General features: G+C 37.1%; 1 protein-coding gene across 26 annotated transcripts in view; it reads left to right on the top strand.

The window, feature by feature from the left end:
- The window catches only part of TRPM3 (transient receptor potential cation channel subfamily M member 3), a 905,462-nt gene that overhangs the window by 571,711 nt on the left and 305,892 nt on the right, over positions 1 to 27,859 (top strand). For all 26 annotated transcript variants that reach the window (XM_034967586.3, XM_034967598.3, XM_034967583.3 and 23 more), the window contains exons 2-3: positions 16,859 to 16,938; positions 18,258 to 18,462. In XM_034967586.3, coding sequence (XP_034823477.1) covers positions 16,859 to 16,938; positions 18,258 to 18,462 — 285 coding nt within the window. The remainder of the gene's footprint in view (positions 1 to 16,858; positions 16,939 to 18,257; positions 18,463 to 27,859) is intronic.

Here is a 27,859-nt window from a genome sequence, read left to right as displayed (position 1 = left end):
CTTTTGTAATCCGAAGAAAATTGACATTTAGGTGTAAGTCAAGCAAGAATGTAATTTAAAACTGCTTAAATTCAGCCACCTATTATGATAAAAAGAAAGTTTAAAGAATATTTTAGTCTCTATATGGTAAGCCAGTACCCTATGCTAACAAAGTCCTCATATGATACTCATAAGGAATCCAGGGTTAGATCTGATTATATGAATGTATCAAATTATCACATGTACCTGAAAATATGTACATCTAATATGTATCAGTTAAAAAAATTTAACAAACAAAAACTTGTAAGTCATTTTAAAAAAAGAATCCAGGATTGTCATCATGTTTATCAATGCTGACCATAGTCCCTTGTGAAGTAACAAGAGATAGGAGTATTCTTTATGTTTGCAAAAGGAAAAACTGAAGCAAAGGAAAAATCTGTCCCAGTCACAGTTGGGAACACAAGCAGGCTACCACTTCATTTCTCTGTTTGTTCTAAATAGGCCAGGTGGAAGAGGACTGTAAGAACAGAAGCACTAATTGAGTGACTTAGGCTTCATATAAGTAGCCTCTAAGTTACTTGTATTGAAATCTGACACAAAAGCTCAAGTTGATAGTAACACTGTCATGAGGAAGCTATCAATGAGGTCTTAAATGTTAATGAGCAGAGCAGTATAGATGTGCCATCTAAGAACACAAAGAGAGCCATAAAATTAAGCTGAACAAAGCATTTCAGGACTTTGTCCTCAAATTTATGGACTAATTAATCATTTAAACCTGGCCAGGGTGCAGACAACTATACACACATGCAAATACCAACTAAAATCCACCTGTTTAGGACCCTGTGGGCACAATTTTATTTTTTTAACATAGAAAATGTAGAATTTTCTAATTGGGTAAGACGAAAGCTAGCAAGGACCATCATTTAAAAACTACCTAAGAAATAAAAGTCTGAACTTTTCCATTATTGTGAATCACACTGACTAAATTTATTTTTCAGGTTAGTCTGAATCTGCCTTTATTTTCTAAGGCTTAAAAAATCTTGAGCAAAGGGAAGGTATAACATGTGATCTAAATTCAGTGGGAAAACATAATTGATGGGCAATTATACTATTTAACAAATGGCTGAATTTAAATAATGATATCTACTGACATTAAGAAAAAAATGTTCTGTACCCCTAAAATAGCATTTGATAATCCAGAGCTTTCCTAAGATTTTTTTCCATAGATCATGAAATATTAATTTGAAGGCACAGACATTCAAGAATGATAGTATGGACCCCTTATCCTTCAAATGAGCTATTAGGCTATAATGCCAACAGAAGGCAGGGTGGAGATTTAATACATACTTTGTCTTTTATCAGTGTTTTCCAGCATGTAATCTGTAATGCAGAATTGGTGAATGCAATACTAGGAGTGTGTCTACCAGATTCTAACAGAAAAACCACATGCATGTGTGTGTGTCTGTGTGTGTGCACACACAGGTGCAGCATGAATTGCACATGTGATTCAGTGTAATCACTCAGTCAATTCAATGACAGTGCTTTAAGAGATGGTCAGTTACATTTGTCCCAATATTTTAAGGCTTAATGGTTCCATTTATGCAAAACATGTTAGGAAAATAAAAGAGCAAGGTGTTCCATTAATTCACATCTGAAAGAATGTTTCATCTACAGCTAACTACTCTATTTTTTGATAACTGTATAATATCTATTATTTTAACAGATGTTTATTGATGTTCTACCAGATGCCAGGCACTGGGGTGGGGAAGGGGTTGAAAAGGTAAATAGATATGGTCTGGTCCCTGCCCTAAATGAGTTAGAGAACATCATGAGAATATAGGATAACTGCACACTATTAGTCAGGATAGAGAGTGTTAATGGGCAGGCGAAAGAACAAAGTACTTAGAAGTCCATTGTAAAGATTTAGGAGAAACAGAGAAAGGAAAATTTAAATCTTAAAAAGTAGAAAGTATGAGAACAGGTAATTAATTTGCAACTACCTCTCGGAAGCTATGGAAATAAGAAAGGACACAAATTTAATTAAATGAAATGCAACAGTAATCATTTAAGTGCTTACTCTGTGCTGAGAGCACTAACTCTGTGCCAGGCCCAGCTCAGATACCTCTCCTGGCCCAAATTGACTGTTCTTTCTCGGCATCCCTGGCATGTGTATTTACTTCTCTGTGTCACTGAAGTTATTCTATGTCCCTGTATTTTGCCTTCCAGCTGCATCACATTGAACCAGTAGCTTAACCTCCACTTCCTCAGTGTCCTTATCTGCAAAATGAGCATAATAAAAGCACTTACTTCACAGGTGTATGATGAGGTCCAAATTAGTTAATATATGAAAATAATTAGACCAATGTATGACATATTGCAATAGCTATAAAACTGTTATTGCTGCTATTATGAAACGTTATTGTAATCTTTACTCCCTCTGATTGATTTTCCTCCAGCACAGGGTGTTTTCCCAACTTAGATGTAAGGGAATCATCTGAGAATCTTACTAATGTGCAGGTGCAGATCCAGTAGATCTTCGGTTGGGGGCCTATGAATCAGCATTTCTAACAAGTTCTCAGATGCTACTGATGCTTCTGGACCATGCACTGCACACTGATTAGTGCCTTGTGGTTCATAAACTGGTGTTGGCCCACAAACTGTTTGTGAATGATAAGAGTACAAAAATTGAGAATAAGCATTTAGAAACTTATATGGCAATTTGTTGTTGCCACAAAATCCATGTGCATAATCGATTTTATGGCATGTTATAAAAGTATCAGTTTGTAATGTAATGGATTGAAATTTTCTTTTAAAAGATTCTTTACCACAAATCATTTAGAAGCATTGTTCTAGAACACAGCATAAACCTAAAAACAGATACAAGGAAAGCCTTGTACCTCCTCAGAAACTAAAAGAGCTTTGCACAGGTCAGTGTTCAACAGATATTTTTGAGTGCATGAGTGAATTAATCAAAAAATAAGTAAGTACAGCTCTGATGGCTCATTTTCAAATTCTCCACGTAATGACTAAAGTTGGAGCTCCAGGTAGCATCGACTTTAATGAAGTACAATTAACTCCACAGCTATGCTTCTGTTTACCTTTAATCTTGATAATTTAAAGACTTCTGCATTAGAACTGTAAGCAAAGTGAAATGTTTTCTCTACCTGATTCTCCCCTGTGAGATATTAGATTTGTGCATTTGTAAAAATGCATGCCCGCTTTCATAACAATTCGCTTTCAAATCATTAACATTGGAATCAACAGTGGGATAAGATACATACACACAAATATGTGATAAGATATATACACATTGTGGCCTCAAGTCAAGTCAGTATTTAATGTTAATGTGCACATCAGTGTGTCATGTGGCATTCAAAAAAGTAAAGAGAAAAAAATAATTGTTCAAACAAAAGAGCCATATTATTATTTGGGGATCCAGCTAGTACAATAGTATATAATATACCATCACCAGTGGTGACAGTTTTAATGAATAATCATAAATAGTGTTATATATAGCATCCCAGAGCCAGGAATTTCATGGGAGTGTGCGTGTGTGTGTGTGTGTGTGTGTTTTATGATTTTCTTTTTGCACTTAGGTCGCCAACGGAAAACAAGGTATCATTTACCAGAAAGAAGTTAGTTTTCTACTAAATATTGGAGAAAGGACCTAAGATCTCTTGCAAACGTAGAGTTTAAATGGATAAATGAATTAGGATACTTGGTTTCCACTCCATGATTTCCCAGTGATTAATGAGTTTATAATTACCTTACATCCAAAATAATATCACACTTATCCCTCATGTCCCAAACAGGAATCTTAGAATAAATCACATTATCAAATAAAACAATCTGTAGGGAGTTTCAGTTTCCTGGAGGGAGGTAGTTCTGAAATTGCTACTTATAAAAATTTACATTTGAAATATCAAATTTCCAGTAATCCCTCCCCCAACTCCCATCCCATGTTATGAATATTTGTGTCACTTTAAAGAAGCAATAACCAGATTAAAGACTAACTTATAACATAATATTTTTACCCTTCTATCTTTTTTATTTGGAGCAGTTGAGGATCTAAAATAATGTTGACGTGGCTGGAGGTAGTGAGCTGAGTCGACTTGGCATAGACAGTTTGGAGAAGTGAGCTAGGATGTGACATGTAAGGCCGGTGAGATCCAGTAACGAACCTGGGCTCTATTTTGAAAGTAATATGAAATCATTGAATGATTGTGGAGTGTGGGAGATGAAATGCCATGAGCTAATTCGTCATTTTAAAAGACCATTAATAAAACTATTTGTTATGATATTAATGATGGATATCTGATATTATGCATTTGGTAAAAGCCATAAAACTGTACAATACAAAGAGTGAGGCTTAATGTAAGGTACAAATTTTAGTTAATAATAATGTATCAATTTTCCAATTATAAGGAAGGTACTACACCAAAGGGAAATTGTGGAGAGAGGTGGAAGGAGGGAGAATATGAGACTGTATTTTCTTCTTAACTTTTTTTGTAAACCTAAAACTGCTCTAAAAAATAAAGTCTATTAATTAAAGGGGAAAAATGATAACTTGTTGCTGGGTAAAGAATGGGTTGTGGGGAACAATTAGAAAGCCAGCACAATATTCTTTTTAAAATTAGCATAGCTTGTCTCAGAAGAATCTGATTATCAGAAATTCATTTTGGCAACAAATATTCAGAGATTAGAACTCTACATGAGTGTAAGGGTGAGATGGTGGGAAAACAGAGAGGAGGAAAAAAAGTCATGTTTCCATCCAATGGAACAGAAACAAATTGGAAACTAAATCTGTATTTTTGTGCTATCTTTGAAAATTATTTTTATAATGTCTATCAGAGACTCATTTTGTTTTTTAAAATTTTAATTAATTTTTATAATTTTTTAAATCGACTAATCATACATATTTATGGGCTACATAGTGACTTGGGGTACATATAATGTATAGTGATACTACTAAAATTCTTTATACCTACTTTTGAATTGTGATTATTTCTACATACATCAAATTTAAATTAATATATTTAAAGTTTATATATATATGTCTATATATGTGTATGTCTATATATGTGTGTGTGTATGTATGTATATGTATATATATTAGTGTCTTCTAGGATGTAAAACATTCCAAAAAGATTTAATATTAACACACTGAGGTAAGAATAAATCAGTAAGATATAGGCTTTGGTAGTTAGTCATAAGGAAAGACATTAACAATATGTTGAAGCTAAGCCTAATAACCTTGAACAACCTTAAAATGGTCACATTAGAACAATATAACCAACTTAAATACTAGCTTATGATATTTTTACCCTTCTACCTTTTTATTTGGAGCAGTTGAGGATCTAAATCTGCATAAATCTGAACTTATGCAGATGGATTTATTTTCTACCTAACAATTTAGTAACTTGACAGAAAAATGCCTATCAGCCAGAAATATATTTATGCTGCATTAACTTAATACCTAATAATTTTTCATTTCCAGAGAGTTATAGAAATAACCTTACACTTATATTGCTGGATCTGTCTGCTTATAAGTTTCTTCTGATGACACAAATGGGATTGATTTGTTATCAGTTCCTCCAGTTAAATAATTCTTGTTTGTTAGGTCAAAAAATATTACAAATCTTGAGCAGTCTCTGCATATTCTGACCTGAATGATCTTCAAGATTTGATTTATCATTTAGTAGGGGATGAGGCAAAAGAATACCAAGTTCTACTCTTGGAAATTCTCTCTATGGCAGAGTTATTAATTAATTGTAATAACATCTTAATAATATTTGAAGTGTCATTGAAATAGATTAAAATTTTACACATGTGCCAAATTGCTCAACCAGGGCATTCTTAAGGATGATTGGAGTCTGGTGAGAATTATTTCAGGAATTACTTATTAATTCAAATCTCTTGTGTACTCTGCACTAAGTAAACACAAAACTGTGTGCTCTGCTACATTTTTGTTTGTTTACTTATAAAAGAAATGATTGCATGAATTTATAAAAATTAAAATTTAAAAAGATCTCTTATTTTCAAAAAAGGCCCTATATATACCTTGTACACGTTAATGAGGGACTAACAATAAAGCTGATTCCCAGAATCCTAACTCTAGGAATTGGGTCTGACCTTGAAGATCACCAAAATTAAGTCACTCCTCCAAGGTCATGTCTAGTTGTAAGCAAATCACGGCTAGGATGCATATCTTGAGACTCCTAATCGGTCATGCGTCCCCCAGGTTCTACCTTACTATTGCTTTGAATGGATACAGAAAATAGGGATTTCAGAAACAAGATCCGACAGCCAGATTTAAGTCTGTACCTTGTGAGGATAAATAATTTGACCTCAGAATTGGAATCATCCATTGACTAAAATAAATCAGCATCTCTACCCAGAACACTTAACAGTAGTTAGGAATGATAATAAAGAAAATAAAAATAAAAATGGTGTGCATATATAATATACATGTATACATACATATAGACAGAGAGAGAGAAAGAGATTGATTTTTTTTTTAGTAGTTAATCCTTACGTGACAACTCTACTATGAATGCTATTGCAACTTTGCAACTATTTTTTCATTCTCACTTCTGGTTTGCCTCTTCATCCTTCCAGGGCCAAAGAGATAAACAAAATTCAGCTGGTGAATCTATGATATTATTTGTCACATAAATTCCACATTTCTACCTAACATAAAATGTTCCAATTTTATGACTCAGCACATTTCTTTGGCTGCTAACAAAATCAGAAGGAATGAATTGTGAAAGCTAAACAGAATTAAGGACTTAAATCATGACATTATGTTGCTGCAACTCTGCATTTACTTGACAGAAAACGAAGTTATAATTCCCACCAGCATAGCCTCATTTTTACTCTACACTAAATATATGAGGGCTTTGGGTCCACTGGGCTAAGCCTATGGCTGACGTATAACTTTGGCATGATGCTTAACCTCTATAAGCCCCAGATTTTTATTTGTATCCTGGAATTTTATAATATCTACCATACAATGTTATTAAGATTACATGAAATTCTATATGCCATAGCATTCTGGGAACTGCAGAATAATTTATAAATATAACATATTATTGTCAAGCAATGATTAATTGTCCCATAATGAAGAAACAAATTTCCAAAGAAACAGAAGTATATTTTAAAATTATTTATAAAAATGCCTATGTAGAATGACATGCTACATGAACATTCTGAATATATTGAAGTATGATTTACACAGCATGACCTATTGACAAAACATGAGTTTAATTTATCATTGTAAATCATAATTTATTGAATCTTTTCCCAATCAGATGATAAAAACATAATCTAACCTAACATTATGTTAAGGTGTATATGATTTAAGTTTAGAGGCTATAAAGTAAATTTTAGTACAAATAACTTCAGCCCACAAAGAGATTATTCCCCTAAGGTGAATTATAGGGATGAGAAATTGATACTCCCCTAGAAATAATGATAAAAATAGGAGAAGGAAGAAGGGAAGTGTTTTAGGTGAAATTACAACACTCTGGTTATGCCATAGTAGACCTAGAATACTGTAGATTTGCAGTGGAAACTGGCAACAGATGATTATACATGTTGGAAAGAAAATAAGTATTATATCATGTGACTCTTCCCCTAATGGAAGTGTGACCAAAATAGGGAAGAGGAACAATGGTCATGGTGATTCACTCTGGCAGTGGCCAGCTAAGCCCATCAAGGAACACAATATTTCATGCAGAGTTTTAAAGAATGCAGGGGCATTGATCAAGTAGAGAAAGAAGAACCTAGCATTTCAGATGAAGGGACAACATATTCAGAGTTTGAGAAGCCTAGAACAACATGGTTCATGAGGGGAATAATCAATAATTTGGTTTGCTGGAGCGTAAAGTGTACGAAGATTTGTACAGAAATGAAGAAATTTGAAGAAAGATACTTGCAGAGCCAGAGCCAGACTTTAGATGCTGAGCCGACCATACTAGGGATGGAGAGCCACTGACTGGTATTGATCAGGGGATGGCACCATTGATTGTTTTGGAAAGAACACACTGATGGCAGTGTTCTCTGGAGGCAGCTGGCTTTGTCATGGTCCTCTGCCATTAACTTTGTAGGTCAACGGCAACCCTAAATGTTAGAGAACACAATGCATTTATTTCCAAGCATTGGAATAAAAGCAAGGAGCCTGAGGGACATTTAAGAGCGCTTGGTCCTGTGTTTCTCAAACTTGGGTCACTTTTGTGACATCACCGTGATTTTCTCTTATCCAAAAATCATTTTTACTCTAGTTTTTAAATATTTTTGATGGGCTCATTTTTTCACAACTCCAAAAAGGAAAAAAATATATCTTCAAGCACTAGTATTTGTTAAATTTGCAGGTTTAGCCATTCCTTGTGTATTATATATTAGTATAAACCTAACTATCAAAAGAAAAATGCTTATCTGGGCATTTTTAGGATGGTACCTTCTGGGTCCCACCCTGAAATCCTTCTTTAGGAAACGCTGGTCAACCTGATGCCATCATTTTCCAATGAAGAATTAATGTGCAAGGAAATCAGATGATTTGCCTACATCCTCTATGTGCTAACCATGTGCCACAGTTCTAGGTGCTGGGGCCACATCTGGGGCAACATCAGATCAACATCATTGAGCTTTTTTCTCCCCCAGTTTGTTCACTTATCTAGTCATCAGTTACAAAATCACTGCCCTCAGGAACTTATATTCTAGTTGGGGACACAGACAAAAAACAAACCTACAAAGACACAGCATAATGGCAGGTAATGTGAGGGACTATGAGGAAAATAGGGGGAAGCAAAGGAATAAATAATGACACGGTGTGCTTTTAGATAGGATGGTCAAGAAAGACCTTTGAGCGGTCCAGATGTGTTGAGAGGGTGAATTGTGGCATATCTGAGGATGGTTCTATCCAGGTACAGGAATGACAGGAGCAAAGTCCTGTCAAGGAGATCTTGCCTGACATGCTTGAGAAAGAGCAAAGGCAAACTAGTGATGGTGCCATGAAAGCCTGTCTGTTAAGACCACTACTACTCCTTCCTGCTTGACACCTCACCACTCACACCCCTTTTTTGTATACCAAGGGTTGACCAGGGCCAGTTCCAGCCTACTACCTGTTTTATTGGAACAAAATCATGCTCATTTGTTTACTTGTTGTTTATGGGAGTTCTTATGCTACAACAAGAGTTGAATATTACTGCAGAGACTGTATCGCCCTCAAAGAGCCTAAAATATGTACCATCTGGCCCTTAGCAGAAAACGTTTGCTGACCACTACTTTATATCATGCTCTTTAGTTGATGCAGTTGTCAAATGCGAACATCCCAGAAAAATACTGCTTTGGACATCTTTATAATAATGAAATATGCATTTTCCACGTTAAAATCTCGTTACTGATGGTAGAAAATCTGATTTCACTTTTTCAAAACGGAGTTGTGTACCAGTAGAAACTTTTTAGTATTTTATCTTCAGGTGTGACTTTTCTTTAACAATGAATGGGAAGAATAAGGTATCTGCCATTGCATAAAGAAAAGAGTGAGGAAGAAGCGCAGTAAGCATTACCCTTGTGGTTTTCTCTTGTTAGTATTCAAATTACATTCACTCTAAACTACATCTGAAACAGGTTGATAATATACCCTGTTGGGAGTTGCATTGTCAGGTGATGCACAAGATTTTATGCAGATCTATATGGACAGTGTGGCCTAGAGCTACAAGTCTCTTTGGAGCTAATTACCTTCTTAAATCAAAGGGTCCTAAAGATAATCTGCAACCTCACATGAAAAAGTTGCTGTGCTCACCTGGGACTTCCTTTTTCACTTAAGCAAAATGCCCAGGGTTCTGGCAGCAATATTTTTGTTTTTGGTTAAAGTTCATGGAAGGCTCCTCTTATTCTATTCTCTATTGAATAGTTATTTATCTTTATAAAGGGAAAACAACACAAAAACAAGTAAGACTGGAGAGAATCAGGTAAAAAAATACATAAGCAATATTTAAAGACTCCGTATACATGTAACTCAGTGTTTAAAGTAATTCAGATGAAGGGTTGGAGTAGTATCTAGTGAAGAAGGAAGTTGAAAAAGCTGAACTGTTAAAATATTTCTTACATTGAGAATATTATCTACAATCAATTTATTTAGTCTCACAGACCCACTACAGCCTACTAGCTCGGTGTATCTTTCAGGTGTTTCCCTGCCCACCCACTCAGCTCCCACCTTCTCATTTCCCCCACTTTCCTCCTCTTCTCCCTTTGTTTCTCTAGAAAACTCACCCTCCACATTATAAGACTTTCTTTTCCAAATCTTCCCCACTGATCCCTCTATCTTTTTACTTAATTCTCCTTGCTTTGTCTCTTCCTGAGATACTCATCTGCAATAACCTCCTATTATCATATGGTCAAGCTTGACAGTTGAAAAAAATATTTTCTGACTATATAAAATATAGTTTTCTGACTATAAACATATGGTTACAGGAGAAAACTTTGGAAAACATGGAAAAGCAAAAAGAATAGAATAAAAATTAGCTACATAGTTACCACCTTAAAAATGTTTCCTACCTATCACCTCTGTATCTATTTAAAATTTATAATTTTTCCACCCTTACTGTTTTATGGCCTGCTTTTTTCACATAACAACATGAAAATGTTTATTTCTCTACGTAATTAAGCAGTCTTTTGAAACCTGATTATTATCACCAAATGGCATGAAGTACTGTTTATTTGATTCATCTCCTGTTGATAGACTTCATTTGTTTCCACTTTTTCTGTATTATAAATAACACTGCAGTGAACATCTCTGTGTGCTCACATCTCTGATGATTCCTTTGGAATAAGTGCTTGGGAGTGTTACAGCTGCAGAGAAGCAAGGTTATATATGTCATTAAGGCTGTCACCAAGTGTTATTCTGTAGCCAACTCCTGAAGACAGGCAAAGGGACTTCCTCCATCATGTGTTTAATGCTAAAACTAAGTCTGATGTTTCATTTGGTTCTTGTTTATCATAATGTTTCCCCAGCTGAAAGTCACTAGGTATTTTATTGTTTCTTTCTCTGGGGAAACCTTGCAAGTTACAGACCAGAAAATGTGGGAGTTTGAAGAAGATTGATCCTGGAAAGAGCAGAGGGCTAAAAAGATGGCTCAGGACCGAATTCAAGTTTGAAATAAGTCATTCGTTTCCCAGTATTATGCTTATTGAGTGTCCACATGACACGTACTAGGCGCATTAACAGAGGATTATGGAAAAATGAAAACCAAAGCCCCACTGCCCTCACAGATTTACCATCCGCAAGAAAAGGGAAGAGTGCCATCTCTTAGCACTTATCTCTGTGTTTGGGAAGAGAAAAGTCCTTTGGAGATGAAGTGCTCATATATTCACTTTTTAAAAAGTATTTTTGCCTTCTTGAAATTTAAGCTCTTTTATCTCCCAGTTTGTTCACTTATCCAGTCAAGAATACTATTATCTAAAATATTCACTCTTGGATGATATATGAAAGAGCCCTTTCTATGTGACTGAATACCAGCTGGAATCTCTCCATTGGGCCACCCCAAATAAACATATCAGGGCATCACAACTTTTGATCTGCATCCATAGGCTACCGTGGTCACAGCTCACCTCTTTTTGATAAGGAAGCAGGACTGTAGGTTTCTAATCATACATTTGCAATTGCTAGAGGGGCAGCAGGATAAGAAGTACGATCAGATAAGTTTTATTATTGACATTTTAGAAGTTCTCGAAGGTCCCCGACAAACTCCAACTTCATTCTTCTTAGGCCCATGTTCAGGGACCAAAATATTCTACTGAAACATTCAGAGATTTTAGCAGTTTCTCTTTAAAGAAATGCTACCATTCCATTCTTTGGGGATGGTGGAACAATGCCGCTTGTGTGCTCCAACCACTAGGATCATTCATACACTGTTTCTTTAGAAGGATTTGCTTTCCAAAGTTGAACTTTCAGAACTCAGAACACCTTATCACACTTTCACAAGCTTTTTCTCTGAAAATGGAAAAAGAAAAAGGGAGGGAGGGCGGGGGGAGCCTGTTAGGACCTGTGCCAGTTAAATCCGATCTCTCCGGGGATTTGTTTTTCTTCTGGCGTCAGATTAGATGTTCAAATCAAGCAGTGTTTGAGGGCTGGGAGGGAATGTCCATGGGATTCTTAGTGAGGCTAATCCCGAAGCAGCACATTCCAAGGGGCTAATCTGCCCAAGTTCATTGCTTACTTGAAACGTCTCTTGGGGGAAGAGCCGAACAAGTGACTTTTTTTTTCCCAGTGGGCGGTCATAAGAGCATTATTAACGGAATGACCAGCCCTAGCTGCAGCAAAATGAAAGCAACAGGAGCTGCTCCGGGGACTGCTTTTGCCAGCACCCAGAATCAGTGCTCAGGTAAAATGATTTCAGCTAACTTTTCTCTTGTTCAGCTTCTCAATATTGGATCTGGGGACCTAGAGGAAGACCAAAGATCAACACCAAGGGAGGCTTGGAGGGAAAGGGCAAAATGAACTTATGAATTTAGTACCTTTGGGTTGGGGATGTTTGTTCTGATGAAGACAGGGTATACATTTGAAACAAGAGAGGGTGACAATGAGAAGCATTGTGAAACTTTTCTTGTAATTTGTTCCTATAAAGTTAGTGGACCCTTCTTCCTAATCTTGCAAATACTGGCCTGAGTGGTTGTCCTTCTGTTAAGCTGCCCTGCTGAAGAGGAGATTGCAATAGCACTTTCCAAGGCTTTTTGGAAATGGGTTTAATATACCCGGTGTGTGTGTATGTGCTTGTAAATCTTCCTGCCTGGAGAACTTGATTCGATAGCTGGTGGGGAGGACATAGTAAGAAGATTCAAAGTAGTTTGGGGACTAATATTTGTAGCAAAGACTTTGTGAAAAACATGGAATCCTGCTTAAATGAAATGACTTAATTTTTTAAAGCAATATTTACAGACTTGTTTTCATTATTTTGATGCTTTATTGATTGTATATTTAACTTTCAAAATTAGTAGTTGCTTTATTCTTTGAGGGTAATCATTATACTTTGTTCAATGTGAGTGTCCTCATTTCTGTTTTGAATATGATGTCTTTTAATTATTAGCCTTTGAAAAACACTTCCCTATTACACATCACACATGACTGATAATGCAGAAAGACAAGAAAGAAAATAGCCAGCCCTTCACAAACTCAGTCATGGTTATGTGACCATTCTACCTTTAGAAAAGAATATACAGAGAGGTTATCTGGGGGCCATAGAAGCCATCTTTCCTAAGCGTGCATGAGACTTCCAAAGCATATTTAAAAAGAAAAGATTTTAAGACATGATGTCTGTTAAAGTTTTGTATTAAAGAAGAATTGAAGGGTCAGCTAGAAACACAGCACATTGAAACTATTTCATGCTTTCTAACAATGAGGATAACTATTCTGAGATAACTGAGTTGGATGTTGAAGCAAAATATAAAGCTTCACATAGAATAGTTCAAAACCTTCAAACAAAGAAAAGGAATTTGTTTAGGAAACAAACCAGGATTAAACGTCAAAATGCCCTCTCCAATAAAATAAATTTAAAAATCTAATATATGATGTTCACACTAAAGACCTGAATAAAAGCATGATAAAGCGAAGCTCACGGTATAGTAATTATGCATGATATTTTGTAGAATTCCTAATTCATGTGTTATACCTGCATTCTTTCTATTGTGTATTATACTTTTCTACTCAATGAAAAAATCCAATTTAATCATGAATGATGGGAAGACTTCTTAATGTTCTGTTTCTCTTTTGTTTTCCTCCCAATTTTCTGTGACTTTGCAAGGGAGATGATTAATCTGCTAATAATAAGATATAGAAACGATTCTCAATCTTTTTGCTAACAATGATATAGCGTTTCACCTTTGAGAAGGTAATTAAGTAGCAAAGCTACACACAAATTAAATTACTTTTTTACTGAAACGCTAACTAGCTGGCAATCCATATGTAGGAATTCTTACCACCCATCATATGACTAAAACTTCCAGTGCTTTCCAGTTAAAAATGGGATCCATGAGCAAGAGAAATAAGGAAGGTGTCCTTGAAAAGTCTCATCCATTTGTCTTTGCAGCACAGATTCTTCAGTGAGGAGTCTTGTGCTTACATTTCTTTGCTGTATAGCCATTTCTCAGATTCTGGTGTCTTCCTAATGTCCTACCTTCATCCTTTACCACAAGGAGAAAAGAAGAAGACATAGCAGAGTATTCATTCCTGCACATGTGGGGACTAGAAGAGGGGAATGATAAGGGGAAAGAATTAGGATGAACTGGTTCCAAGACCTGTCTCTGGGAGCCAACTCTGTCCAAATGCCAGGATACTCTTGGGCATGCTTAGATAGTACTGCCCATAACAAGGGTATTTCATATCAATAACATCTAATGTTTTAATGGCAATTTAGCAGAGTGGGTAAGAGTGTGAACTCTGAAGCCAGACTGTTCAAGTTCAAACCCTGGCTTTAGAATGTATTGCTGCATCTCTCTGCCTCAATTTCTTCGTTGGAAAAATGGATATAAAAGTAGTACTTTCCTCACAGAGTCAGATAAAGCCAGGTGCTTTATCTGAATCATCTGGTTTGATTATCCCAATGACTCTTCAAAGTAGCTGGAATTATCCATGTGACACAGAAGAGGTTCCAAAATGTTAAATAAGCTTCCTATATATCTTGTTAGTGGCCAGCCAGGGCTTGTGGGTTCCTATCATCCCCAACACAAAGGGAGACCAATTTAGGTCGGGTCTCCTAGAGCAATTTCATAGTCCCCTCATCTGAGCCTTCATCTGAACTTTTAGTACCAGAGTCAACCCTGGACAGGTATCTCTTCTTGGAGCAAAGCATAGTACCCCCAAAATCATGATAACAATGCTGTGTTTCAGGTATTGCTGTTGTCTCCATTTTATAGATGAGGAAAACTGAGGATCAAAGAAATCATGTAACTTTCTCCAGGTCACAGTGTCCCACTCACACCATTTTTTCTAAATGCAGACCTCATGCTCTACCCATGGTCAAGCTTGTCCCACTTTTTCTCAGGGAGTATTGGTCAGCACTCTCTAAAATTCCCAGATGCTCCTCCACAAAAGAGCCTTCTGAATGTTGGCCAAAGTTGAACACAAAAGGAGAAGGAAAGTAAATTCTCCTTTTTTGCTCTCTAAAGTGTAGGAAAAGTTGGTTTCAAATGTCCAGTGAAGAACATTTTACCCTCTTTCTGCCAAGAGATATTATCAATGAAAGTATTCAGTGTCTGGAGAAAAATCATGGCCTATGAATAGTTTAGCGAACAGGCTTTTTACAAAGAAAAAGACTGGCTGTCTATGCTGCTAAGCTCATTTTTGTTACAAAGAGGTAGCCACTAGCCTTTTCTACTTGTTTGAAAAGAAAAATATTTGAGACTAGACATTGGGAATTTTTCATGTTTAGCTGAAAGGCAAAACTGCAAATGTTACCTTTGTGGTGTGAGAATGCAGAGGCCCACCTGGACCTGAGGGTCTCTGAGGCACGGTGGGTGCTCTTTTCATGTGGACAATGCAGGAACACCCAGAAATGATTCCATCTGATATTGACCATTACTGAAACAGGATGCAGTTTCTTTGTGCCCCTCAACCATGGCTCACGTTGCTCCTTGTAAAATGTGCACTGTCACGAGTATTAGGTAATTACTGCCTTCGGTGCCACATGCTTGCCTAAACCTCCCTTGTGAGAGAAGAGGGAGGTGCAAGACTGAAGTACTGAGGACCAACCAGAATTTAGCACAGCTTATAGACATCTGAGTCATTGGCAGAGTCAAGATTAATTATGGTTCAACACATGGGGGCTTATAACAGTTAACACCATTGAGACAGGTCAAATCAACAGCTCAGTTGTGCTTTAGCCCTGTATATAAGAGTATGAATTTAGTACTGATGCTGCATTAGAGAGAAGATGATGCCATGTAGAAATAACATTAAATGTTGCTCTAGCAACTTCCATCTTAAAGGCTTAGAGAAGGAATCTTCTGAGCAGCTCATTGAATTTCATGGGAGACTCCGCTGCCATTGCAAATGCTGGTAAAGAAAACCATGAAGGGATGCAGGATGGACAAATGCTTTGGAACAGAGATTGTACAGTTTTCCGAGACATCCTTTGTCCATGTGGGAACCCAATCTCAGTGGCAGGACTTCTGGGTGGATGGACCCAACAGAGCCCATTCTAAGAAGCTGAATATGCTCTGCTGAAGGGCATGTGGGGTGCACAAGAAAAAATGTGCTATCTTTTTTCCAAAGGCATTACCTGTAACATTTTGGACTATGATAAAAGCATTTATCTTCCTCATGCTTTTATTTTCCTCCCCCCCACCCCCCTGTACTTAGCACTGTTAATTAGAAAAAAGCATAGTGATACATTAGGGCTTTTGAGTTATGCAATTCTCTTGCCATTTTTCTTTCCTTCTATAAGGAAAATCTAATGGAAGTGTCAGCTGTGAAAACCTTATGCTTATTTAGATGCATTTCTTCCCACTACTGAATACTTGTTTTCTATAAGGTTACAAACATACTATTCTATCCCTCCAAATTTATTTTCTCTGCAAATAGCATTGTCTTTCTGTTCTGAATTTGTACATGATTCCATCACTAACTTTTTTTTATTATGGTCAGTTCCTTTAATTCTCAATATTGTGATGTTAAATAATCTAATCAGCAGGTACGGGAAGTAATTGATTTTGTTATATTTAGTGTTTATGTGTGAAATAATCACAATTTCAGTTCAATTTGTGATATACTAGTCTCTTATGTGATTATGAAATTTTGCTTTCTAGTTAAAAATATTTCACGGTATGTTCACCTTTCTTTCTTTCTTTTTTCTTTTCTTTTTTTTTTTGTTTTCTTTTTCAGGCTCAGAAATCCTGGATAGAAAGAGCATTTTATAAAAGAGAATGTGTCCACATCATACCCAGCACCAAAGACCCCCATAGGTAATCTTGCTGTCTATAATGTTGAGAACATGAAGTAGTAATTATACAAAAAACCTGCAAGAGTAATCATGACCTGTTACAAGGGAAACACTGTCAAATTAAATACCTTTTATATTGTTTCTGGACATCTTTGAAGCAATCTTATTTATACACACTATATAATATGTCATGCCTGCAATTAATTCTTACTCTAAGAGCCTATAAAGAAAAACATATATACCATTGTGGAAGGAATTAATCACTGTATATAACAGTGGATTATGTTTTTTGTTATGGTTATTGGTTTTTCCTTTTAAGTACCTCCTCCAAATGCTTAGTTAGTACCAACACATTCTGCAATAGGAAAAAAAAAGACACTTAAATAAAAGACTCCTAGTAGATTCCTAACTAAACTGTATACCTTCAGATTCCCATTTAAGCACGTTGTTAGCACCCTACTTACCTTCCTTAGGATCAACAATATATAAGATAAGAAGCATTTGGGATAAAGCAGCATATATATGTCTGAAATGCCTTTATGAATGGGCAATTTAACAAATCAGTTTAAAATATAGACTACAGAGTCTTAGAGACTATCTGTGTAACCTTGCGCAAATTGCCTAATCTTCAAAACTACAATATTTCATCTATACAATGGATGCTAAATTGTTAGTTTTTAATAAATGGCAGCTACATATTGTAACTATTATTACTAATAGTCATAAAGGTAGTAATAGTAATGTATGAAGGACATTTTCATGATAGAGCAAAGTTTAAGTTTTCAAATATCTCATGAATATTTTTCATTGTTTCGTCAAGAACACTTAAGCCTGCAGATTTTTATTCTCAGAATTGGATATTTGACAGCAACTGTCAATTGGGAAGAGACAAGTTCAGTTGTGATTCACACATAAGTGAGATTCCTCATTTAAATGTGCATGTTAAACTTCTCCTCCTCAAAGCTCTTCAGAGACCTTCGTGCTTTGATAGATTTGATAGATGGGCTGAGTGAGAAGTAGAGAAATCCAGAGAAGTTTTGTTTGCAGATGTCCAATCCTGAACAAAATGCCAGGTACAAAAGAGGTGGACAGAGAAGGGCAGGAGACATATTACAACTTATACAGCTAAAGGAAAATGGGTAGAGGGGAGAAAAGAAAAGATATGTATATCATGGAAAGCCTGAGTTTACCAATACCTGATATAGCCACATGGTAGAATTCTTCCTGAGAATTTACTGACAGGTGTTGGCACAGACTATAGATTTCTCCAGCTGGTTGCCTTAAGTGTGTATCCCAATAGTGACTAATACCAGGGGTTCACTTTAACCTCTTCTGTTATAGGTGTTGCTGTGGGCGTCTGATAGGCCAGCATGTTGGCCTCACCCCCAGTATCTCCGTGCTTCAGAATGAGAAAAATGAAAGTCGCCTCTCCCGAAATGACATCCAGTCCGAAAAGTGGTCCATCAGCAAACACACTCAACTCAGCCCTACGGATGCTTTTGGGACCATTGAGTTCCAAGGAGGTGGCCATTCCAACAAAGCCATGGTAATCAGAAAGCCATTCAGTTGCTCCCAAATGCTATCTCAATTCTCAAGTCCTGCAAAGGGGTGGTTAAGAGCATGAAATTTAGTCTTTGGGCCTAATCTCCACTCTGCCACTGTCTGATGAGGTGACCTGCTCTGAGTCCCCTGCCCCTGTGTGTCTCAACCCTTCTTCTATAAAACAGGAAAAAGAAAACTTTCCTCCGGGGATTTTTAAAGTAATTAGTGACTTTTAAATAATTACAGACACAGTGACTTTTATTATTAATCATTTTAAAATAGCTTTCTATAGTTATTCACTGTTTATTATGTCATTTTCTGGGTCTCATCCATTAAGACATATTTTTCTACCTCCTTTTTTTTACCCCTTTGGTGAGAATGTGTTGCTCTTTAGACTTCTGTTTTATTCTGTTGGTAACTAGCATTTCTCTTAATTCAAAGTAGAAATGATTAACTCCACCTATTTCTTTCCTTGTTCTAAGAGAAATATTGCCATCGAAATTAAGTGCTTTTTCTCCAAGCATCTGTGCTCAATAATGTTCTCATTAGAAGATTCCACATAAAAAGCATTTTTTTGAGTTGGGGAGACTTCAGGAAATATGCAAATGTTACTTCTAAGAGTTGTTGCTTTTAAATTTCACCTTTCATCATGGGCCACTTCCTAGTTAGCTGACAGAATTTGTCTAGCATGTGTTATGAAAATTCTAGATGCTATTGTCCAACAAGCTTGCTTCTAACTATTATAAGAGAGAAAACTAGCTGAGGGTGGAGCAGGAGATGTCTGTTCTTAGGCGTGTCATGGAGTTTTTTGAGTCTGGAGAAGAAATTTTGCTTAAAGAAGCATACTACAGACCACAAGGGAAGTCACCTCACATGAATGGCAGTCTAAAACTGTGCAATAAAGCCACCTCTTTCTTCTCTTTTCTTACCTCTCCCTTCCCTGTCTCTCTCCTCTTCCCCTTTCCCTGTCCCCCACCCCCGCCACTGCAGTAATTTCTTTACCAAGAATGGCTGACTGAGCTATTTTAACACTTCTTTTCTAAGAAATATAATTCTGAACTGTATATTAAAACCATTTCTGAATGATATTTTAGAAAGAAAAATGTGCTATTTGCAACCTCCAGCAAGGCTTGAGAAAACAAAGAATGAGTTAAGTAGTCTTGGCCTATGCAAAACTAAGGGAAATGGAAATCTGTCAACTTCCTTACTCACTTAAGAGATGCATTTGCCCACACAAGATTATTAACTGTCCCCAATTCAGTACAGTCACTGTTCACAGTATGGGATTGACCCACATACAATGTAGATTCTCTGAAACCACGTGTTAAAAGTCATGCAAGTTGTCCCTGTAAGAAAAGTGCTGTAAATGAGGATGTGGCTTGCTGGGCAATAATCATTGTAGAGTGGTACACCTAGTGCCTTCACAGGATGCTTGAATACTGCCTGCAAGCCTCGTGTCATTAGCCCAGTAGGCATATGATAAGCCTCTGGTCATCATTTCCACTGTTAAGAGTTAGTGTCAGATATGGAGCACGAATAGGCTTGTAAGTGAGAGCATCCCTCAAAGTTGTCACCTTAGGAGACTCTGATGACCATGATGCTGCCATTGTCCAAATGTGCACTCATCTGTCTTTTGGGGAGTGATTCCCGACAATTTATAGATTTCAAGAGAAAAGCAGTCTGTATTTTCATCAAATGATAGTTTTAATGGAAAATGAATCAGAAGTACCTGAAATTCATAAAACCTAGAGCTTAGTCACAAGTAGCTTCTACTGTTTTTTACAAGTCCAGTCTATTCTATGAAGATAAAGTTTTCTACCGTTAAAAAATATCTTTTAAAAATGGAGTGTTAGTAGTGAAGTATTAGTATTAGGAGGTTAGAAGCGAAGAATGTAGATTGTGGATTTAGATAATACAAGTTTAACCCAGAACCATCATATAATGCTATGACATGGAGAAAATTACTTAAATTTTCTGAGCCTCAGTAATTGTATTCTGTTGTATAAATGGTTGGTATTACTGTCATAAGCATTAAACGGGATGACTTATGTAAAGCATTTGACACAGTGCTGAGCACACAATAGATATAAAATTAATCTAGCTGCTATTAATATTATTAATACTATCATCACTATTATTTGCTTCAGTCTCTGAAAGAAATTGCAAAAACATTTTGACTAAATACTTCGAAAGACACTCATTTGGATGCACATATCTTATATATTATTTTAGAAAGCCAAATTACACTTTTTCAGTTAATGTTTTAAAATTATTCCAGAAGTTCTCACCCCTTAGCCTGCTGGTTGACCACGGCATCCGAAGGCACACTGCATTTTATTTACAGCCTGACTGTCATTAATGGGCTTTGTGACAGTTTACTTAGCTTCCTACTGCCTCAGTTTCCTCACTTGCAAAATGAGGATAGTAATTCCTCCTTCATATGGCTGTCTCTAGAATTAAATGAGTCAATTCATGTTAAGCACTTAGAATCTTGTCTGGTGTTAAAGCTGAGCAACTATTTTCTGTTGGTATTCTTCCTACAAAGAGCTAACTTACTGTACTGGAAAGAGAGGCTTTGCGATTAAGATGCATGATCTTGAAGTCAGACAGAACTGGATCTCAGCCTTCACTCTCTCACTGTTTAACTAGAAAGTCTTGATTAAACCATTTAACTTAGCTGAGCCTCAAGTTTTCTTATCTATAAAGCAGGCATAGTTGCCTTATTTGATGTTTATGAAGATTAGAGAGAAAATTAAAAGTACCTGGTATACAGCTAGTGCTCAAGATGTTTATGAAAATAATAGCTACTTATAAAAGTCACAAAGACAGAGTAGTGAAACAGCTTCCTTTACTTCCCAGGAGTCCAAAGATGTGTTAGAATATTTCCATAGGGGTGCCAGGCTGCATAAGTCCGCAATCAACTCTGTTCCAGTGAATGGCATTGGTGACAGGCACTGGCAGGAGGGTGGGTCCAGGACACCAGCCCATCACTGACAGAGGTCTGTGGTCTGTGGATCACCACATCACATACTTAGATTTCCACTTTCAGTCAACCTCCTGTATCCACTCACTCCAGCAAAACAGTAAGTGAGACACTGTTACACCTCAACAATTGAACAGCTGCCATGGGTGTGCTATTACGGGGGACAAAACCAAGATCCCTTCTCATTATCCGACTTTCCTTTTTGTGATTATTTTTTCTCCTGCTGGAAAATTGTAGTGCATTTGACAGACCCTAAGAACTCTGGAGACTGAGACTCCAAACGATTTTATTAAAATGTGTGTCCTTCATAGTATTAAAATACTTGTGCAATTGCTTTCAGAATCTATAGCAAGTAATGATAACCACAATAATAATAGCAACTAAAATGTATGGAACATCTACTACATCCCTGGTACTGTGCCAAGTACTTAACTGTGATACGTTGTTTTATGTTTATAACAGCAGTATTGTTATTCCTACATGACAGAGTAACCTACTGCAGCCCTTAATAGTTAACTAATTTCTCCATATTGCAGAGCAAATATATACTGTATGTATATTACAATATTTCACAATGGAAAGAAAGACTCGAAGAAGCAGATAGATCTTCCACTGTGCTCCACAGAGGGGACACATATAGACACTGGCTTTGACAGCCCTCCTGAGGCCCCACATGGCTCTGTGGAACTCAGAGTTGTCTGTTGGTGATCAGGTTAGACAAGGTCAGCTATATACTTTGTGGAACCCAGTACAAAATTAAAATGTAGGGTCCTTGCAGGGACAGAGAAATCAATCCTCCCTTCCGATGGCTGGCAACCCCAACTCTCAGTGGATGGGTGACCCCTGCCATGGGATTGCCACCTTTACACTGGGACATGGCTGGTATCTAAGGCAGGTGAACTTCTGCCAAGTCATCCATGAAGCACAGCGTGGTTTTGCCAGCCCAAGACAGAGAAGGCTGCTCCCTTATCATTACCCTGAAATGCTGCAAGGTACATACCCGCCCCTGACCTTCCCCCTCCTGGAGAGGCAGCAAGGAGGTAGGACCAGGGACCACCTGTGAACTGAAGCTTCAAGACTCCACTGTCCCATGGGACTTCATTTACTAAACACAAATTCAAGGATGAAATTATTAAGAATTTTAAGATAGCAAGTGCACAGCAATGGACCCTAAGCACTGGCCTTCTGAACAGTGTGACTATATTGGTCCCACGCCCACAAAGCTGGCTCTGAGGCTAGGTCTCGGAGGTTATGGCTGCCCTAGATGGCCTCAGAGCTGTCCCTACGAGAGTAAACCTTTCTTTCTTTCTGAGTCTAATCAGCCAAATGAGAACCAATTTACCTTCTTATTACTATCGAATATTTAACAAGTGGAAGTTCCAGCTCTTCATCCAGACATAAATAAGCATTTTGTCCACTTTGAAAACTTGCCCTTCAATTATTCTGATTTTTCTGTCTAGGCAAAGGGGTGGAGTTGTCCACAGGTCAGAGGTCTCATTTTATCTGGCAGGATAATTGTTTTGTGCCAACCTGTTCCTTCTTTACCTCTTATCCTCTCAAACAAACTGGCACACAGTTTGTAGAAAGGGAAAATCAGCAACCACCATCTGTTAAAGAGTGCCAGTCTTTGCATGGGGAAGGCATGGTTAATTTTTCACTAAGATTTAGGTCAGATTGGCCAACTGATTTAATATGCCTTGGGTCCCCTGCCTCTAACAAGAATACTTGAAAGTTGAAATTATTTTTAACAAAGTGGTCAAAAAACTCTAGAGGAAGATTGATTTTTATTAACTTTTGAAGCCAAGTTGAAGCCCTTGTGTTGCCAATGTGGTCTGGACATAATATGAGACACTCTGCAGGAGTCTGGGTAGAGGATAAAGTTGGAGAAAAAGAGAATCATAATCATTATTACAATGTTGCAGGCCATGTGAGCCACATCTCTGCTCAGGAGCACTCTGTGTGTCTGTTTTATCATGCAGGCAGTACAGCAATGTGTCACAGAGCTTAAGCCACCAAGGACACTTGAGAGATTGGATGCAGCGATTCACAACTTGCAAACTTTTGAGACAAGCACACTAATACCTATGTCCAAGGTTTACTCCCAAGAGAGTCTCATTCATTGGTCTGGCATAGACCCTGGGCATCCAGAGTTTTTAAAAAATTACTCAGGTTATTCTACTGTTCAGTCAGGCTTAAAAAACACTAACTAATCTGAGCCTAAAGAAGTTAAATTATTTTCCCAGAGTCACACAGTTATTTAACAACATAGTTCTTGAACCCAGCCTCCTCAGGACTCCTGTCAGTTCTGTTTCTTCTCTGTTGTATACACCTAGCACAGGCTATATTAGATGTTTTGTTAGGAAATATATATGTGGGTAATTGAAAGGAAGCTAATTATTATTATGTTTCTAGCTATTGATAAGGAAACATCAATTTAGAATTATAAAGTCACTATTGTTTAATGAGGTTGATGAAACTCAAAAGCTGTGAGCAGGAAGGGGTCTTTGTAAACTTACATCCTAGGTTCACAGAACCATTTTCTGTGCCTTTTCGAGTACTTTGTAGTGTTCAGTCCTCCATTCCCAGGCTTGACAAGCCCCCATAAAATCACAGTGAGACCAGCACTTGACAGAGAAAAATTGTGACACAGGAAGAAGACGTTCAAAGCTGACAGAACTGAAGGATTCTGACTTCCTGTTAAGTACCAAGCCACATCCTACCAAATTGCAAGCCCCGGTAAGCTATTCCCAAACAACCAGAAGACCCTGCAGTTCACTCAGATGCCCCATAAATATCAGAACATAGAGACAAAGGGAGAAGATAGTAAGAGGCAAAAGCTCTGGTTTAGGCATTATTTTACTGGAATGGAATCCAGGTAACTTTCTAGGACCCTTTACAGAGCAACAAGAAGATGGACCCATCAGCCAACATAGTATCATTTCTCAAAGACTCTTCTACATCTGGGGCTCACACCTTACATTATTTAGGAAAGGAAGCAGTGTTGGACTTGATTACAGACAGAGTCTTATTTTCTTACTAATCATCTCTTCCAATTAATGCTGAGCTGACTTGTGGGCCAGGTAAATAAGTGTAACCTAATTAAGGACTTGTATTTAAACCTCTCAAGTCACCCACATAATTCTCTTTAGGTTTTCCCTTGCTATTTACACTCCCTATTGAATTAGGTTGAGCCCCTTATTATAATCTTCATATGATTTAGATAATTATTTCTAGCCCTCATTTTCACACTTAAAGCTCTAACTATAGAGCCTGCCAGAGGATGAAAGCCTTATTCTCTGGGCGTTGTGGGTGTGAGGTGGAAGGGAATGTGGGGATTTAAGGGGTAGATAACAGGCAGGGGGAGGCTGTCAGCAGCATGACATCTACAAGCTTATGCTCTTAATATCCTTTAGGATTGAATTTGAGATTTTAAAAATTGTCTATCTTTGCAATATGCAAATTTTATCTGGGAATCATCACTGATTGGCACACACCAAGTAGGAAATTAAATGAGTCCCACTTCACAAAACAAAATAGCTAATCAATAGGCTGTGGCTAACCAAGCAGCTTTACATACACGGTAAGGTTTTGAGAGGTTTTGTAATTGTTCCATTGATTTTCAGTTTCTACCTTGTAATCTGAAGACCACTGAACTGGCAGTACCTTTGGAAGGTTTTTCTGAAACTGAGAATAAAACTAGAATTTATCAGTTATATTTCTGATCCTAATCATAGATCTATAGAGAAGGAAGAACCAATTCTCATCCAAGAAACCATCCTATCTTTGCGTCTAGAAAATGTTATACTAAATAATTCTGGCAGAAAATTCATACACTACCTCCTATGACTAGTTTATATGCTTACTGGAGTTTTATATTATTTCTAAACCTTGAGTTGTGGCTTGTCAGCATCCATCCCCTGTAAGTACCTGATATCTCATATTGAGACATTGCAAAAACAATATGGAATAAATTACAATAACACCTCCAATTCCAGAGTTTTGTGGGTCATCAAACTAGGGATTTGATGACAGTTAATGTGATTCTAAATATTTTCTAAGGATATTTTTTATCTATTAAACCATCATAAGCATTAAACTCTTGCAGCAAAGCACAAGGCCCCATGGACTTGGAAAGCTGGTATTAGCAAAATTGCCTTAGTAGTCTCAAGCGACATATTCTCTTCAGCCACAGCTTTAATTACAAGTGCCCATTTTAAAGGTACCTACAAAGAGTTAGGAAATGAAATGGTGCTTGTTACATTTCTCAAACCGAAAGGAAAATGGGGCAGATTTTCCACTAGAGGCTTGGAAGAAAGGCATTAAAAATATTGTTAGAATAGATTTAGCAATGATAGTTCCATTTTTCAGAACACTATGTAACAAAAACCAGGTGATTACTTCCAAGAATTAAAGATGGCCTTACAGTAGAAGGAGGTGGACCTGTCATTTAATATTTCCGAGAGAGTAGCCAGATTCATTGTTCTACAATTCCTTTACATTTTCATTGAAACAGCTGGGCAAAATTTACTTGGGTTAAAATTTAGCCCTAAAGAGGTGACTGATGAATTTTCAAAGGCAGATTGCTCTGCCAAAACTCAAATTGAGAATGCCAAAGGAAGATTATTATTATTTTTTCTTAATGAAACAGCCCGTCTGTTCTATGCAGTTTGGCTGCTGCCCCACCCACCCATCAGCCTTTGCCTACTGTGGGTTTGATGAAGGGGAAAGGACTGTCTTGTTTGTGATGCCAAATCAGTGCAGAGCAAAGCCATGATAAAGTTGAGTTCTGCTTTGATAGGCAAATAGTAACATTTCTAATGATAAAGCAGTCAGAGTGGCTTTAGTAAAAAATGCAATAAATCACCTGCTAAGCAAAAAGACCTTTAGCACCAGGCAGAGCAAAAACTTGAGAGTTTTAGTTACTGATGCCCTCTGCCATTTGAATGAAAGAAAATCTCTAGTTTTCTATTTATAGTCTCACAGAATGTCATGTCTAAATTTGTTGTTTGGAACTCAAAATACATTTTCTCATGAAAATCATGCTGATGTACTGGCCTCCAAGGTAACTAAGAATAGATCAAAAAGTACAATTTCAACTAGAACTAGCCTCTAGTTCATACAGAACATTCTTGAGATGTTATTCTGATTGTCATTAGCACATCACAGGGCCTTCCTGCTGCCAGGCAGTGACGCTAATGACAGAAAGAGAAGAGATAGATAATTCCAGCCATGAGTAACTTATTCGAGCCCAGTTTATCTCTTGAAATGATAAATTGGGGAACTAAAGGCCATGGATAAAGAAAGGATTGGGTAGCCCAAACAGGTGCTTTTAGAAAGATAAACACCTGCACCAATCACTCCCCAGATAACTCCAAGGTGAAAAAGAAAAAGTTATTTTGAAAGGCATACTAAAGAGCTAAAGGCAGGTTACTTGGACCTGTTATACCCAGGGGCCATATATAAGGTGAATGTGACCTTCATTCAATTTGCATTTATTAGTTTTTCCGCCATACCTGGTATGTGCCACAATTTAATCCACACAGTGTCCTGTGAGGTCGTCAGGATCACCCCTGTTTAACAACAGAGGATGCTCAAATTGCCAAAGGACTTGCAATGCCACTATCTGACACTCAAGTGTCATGCTGCTTATGTCTGAAATATCTGTAAATGGGAGCACCACATCAGAGTAATGCTCAGGGGACAAAACTGAGCATGCTCATTAGGAAGACTTCTTGTTATTTGTAAGGTGAGCCCTTTGCAATTAATAGACTCACAAGTGACAGTCAAAATTGCTGATCTTGACAACCAAAATAGCTCCTAATTTCAAATCATATTGACTACTTAATAGGAATTGATTAATTGCTCTGGGCACGTCCATTTATGAGCGTGGAGCTGCTGAGTCGGCACATGAGTTAACTGCTGTATTAAAGCACCTGGAGAGCTTACAAAAGGAACTGATCTTTATGAGCATAGGAATATCATTTGAAAATGAAAATCCTCAGATAATCTCAAAGTGTTTTATCCCTTGGTTTTAATTATCTTCTTATCTACAAAAACATGTACCTGTGTTGCTAAATGGTGACAAACAAAAATGAAAAAAAGTAGCAAATTAATTCACTTAAATGCTTTATTTATATCTTATCTTTTATTCTCAAGAGAAGGGCACAATAAATCACAAATAACGGGCAACATCCAAGGGCCAGAGCCACCCGTTGTTTGTGCTACTTGCATGATTCTAGATAATTAGGTGTGTTCTACAGTTAACCAAATGTTCCTTTGTGTAAGAATTAGTACTGGTCAAAAGAGGTTAGGTAATTGAGGATACTTTGAGTAGCCTGTCAATTGCTCCATTTTCATATTTATTGTGGCCTTACTAATTCTTCCAGTACTTCCTAAATCTTCCTTTGGATATCCATGT

The sequence above is a fragment of the Pan paniscus genome, chromosome 11 (assembly GCF_029289425.2).
Source record: "Pan paniscus chromosome 11, NHGRI_mPanPan1-v2.0_pri, whole genome shotgun sequence".
NCBI classification, from domain to species: domain Eukaryota; kingdom Metazoa; phylum Chordata; class Mammalia; order Primates; family Hominidae; genus Pan; species Pan paniscus.
This window is presented reverse-complemented; position numbering and strand designations above follow the sequence as displayed.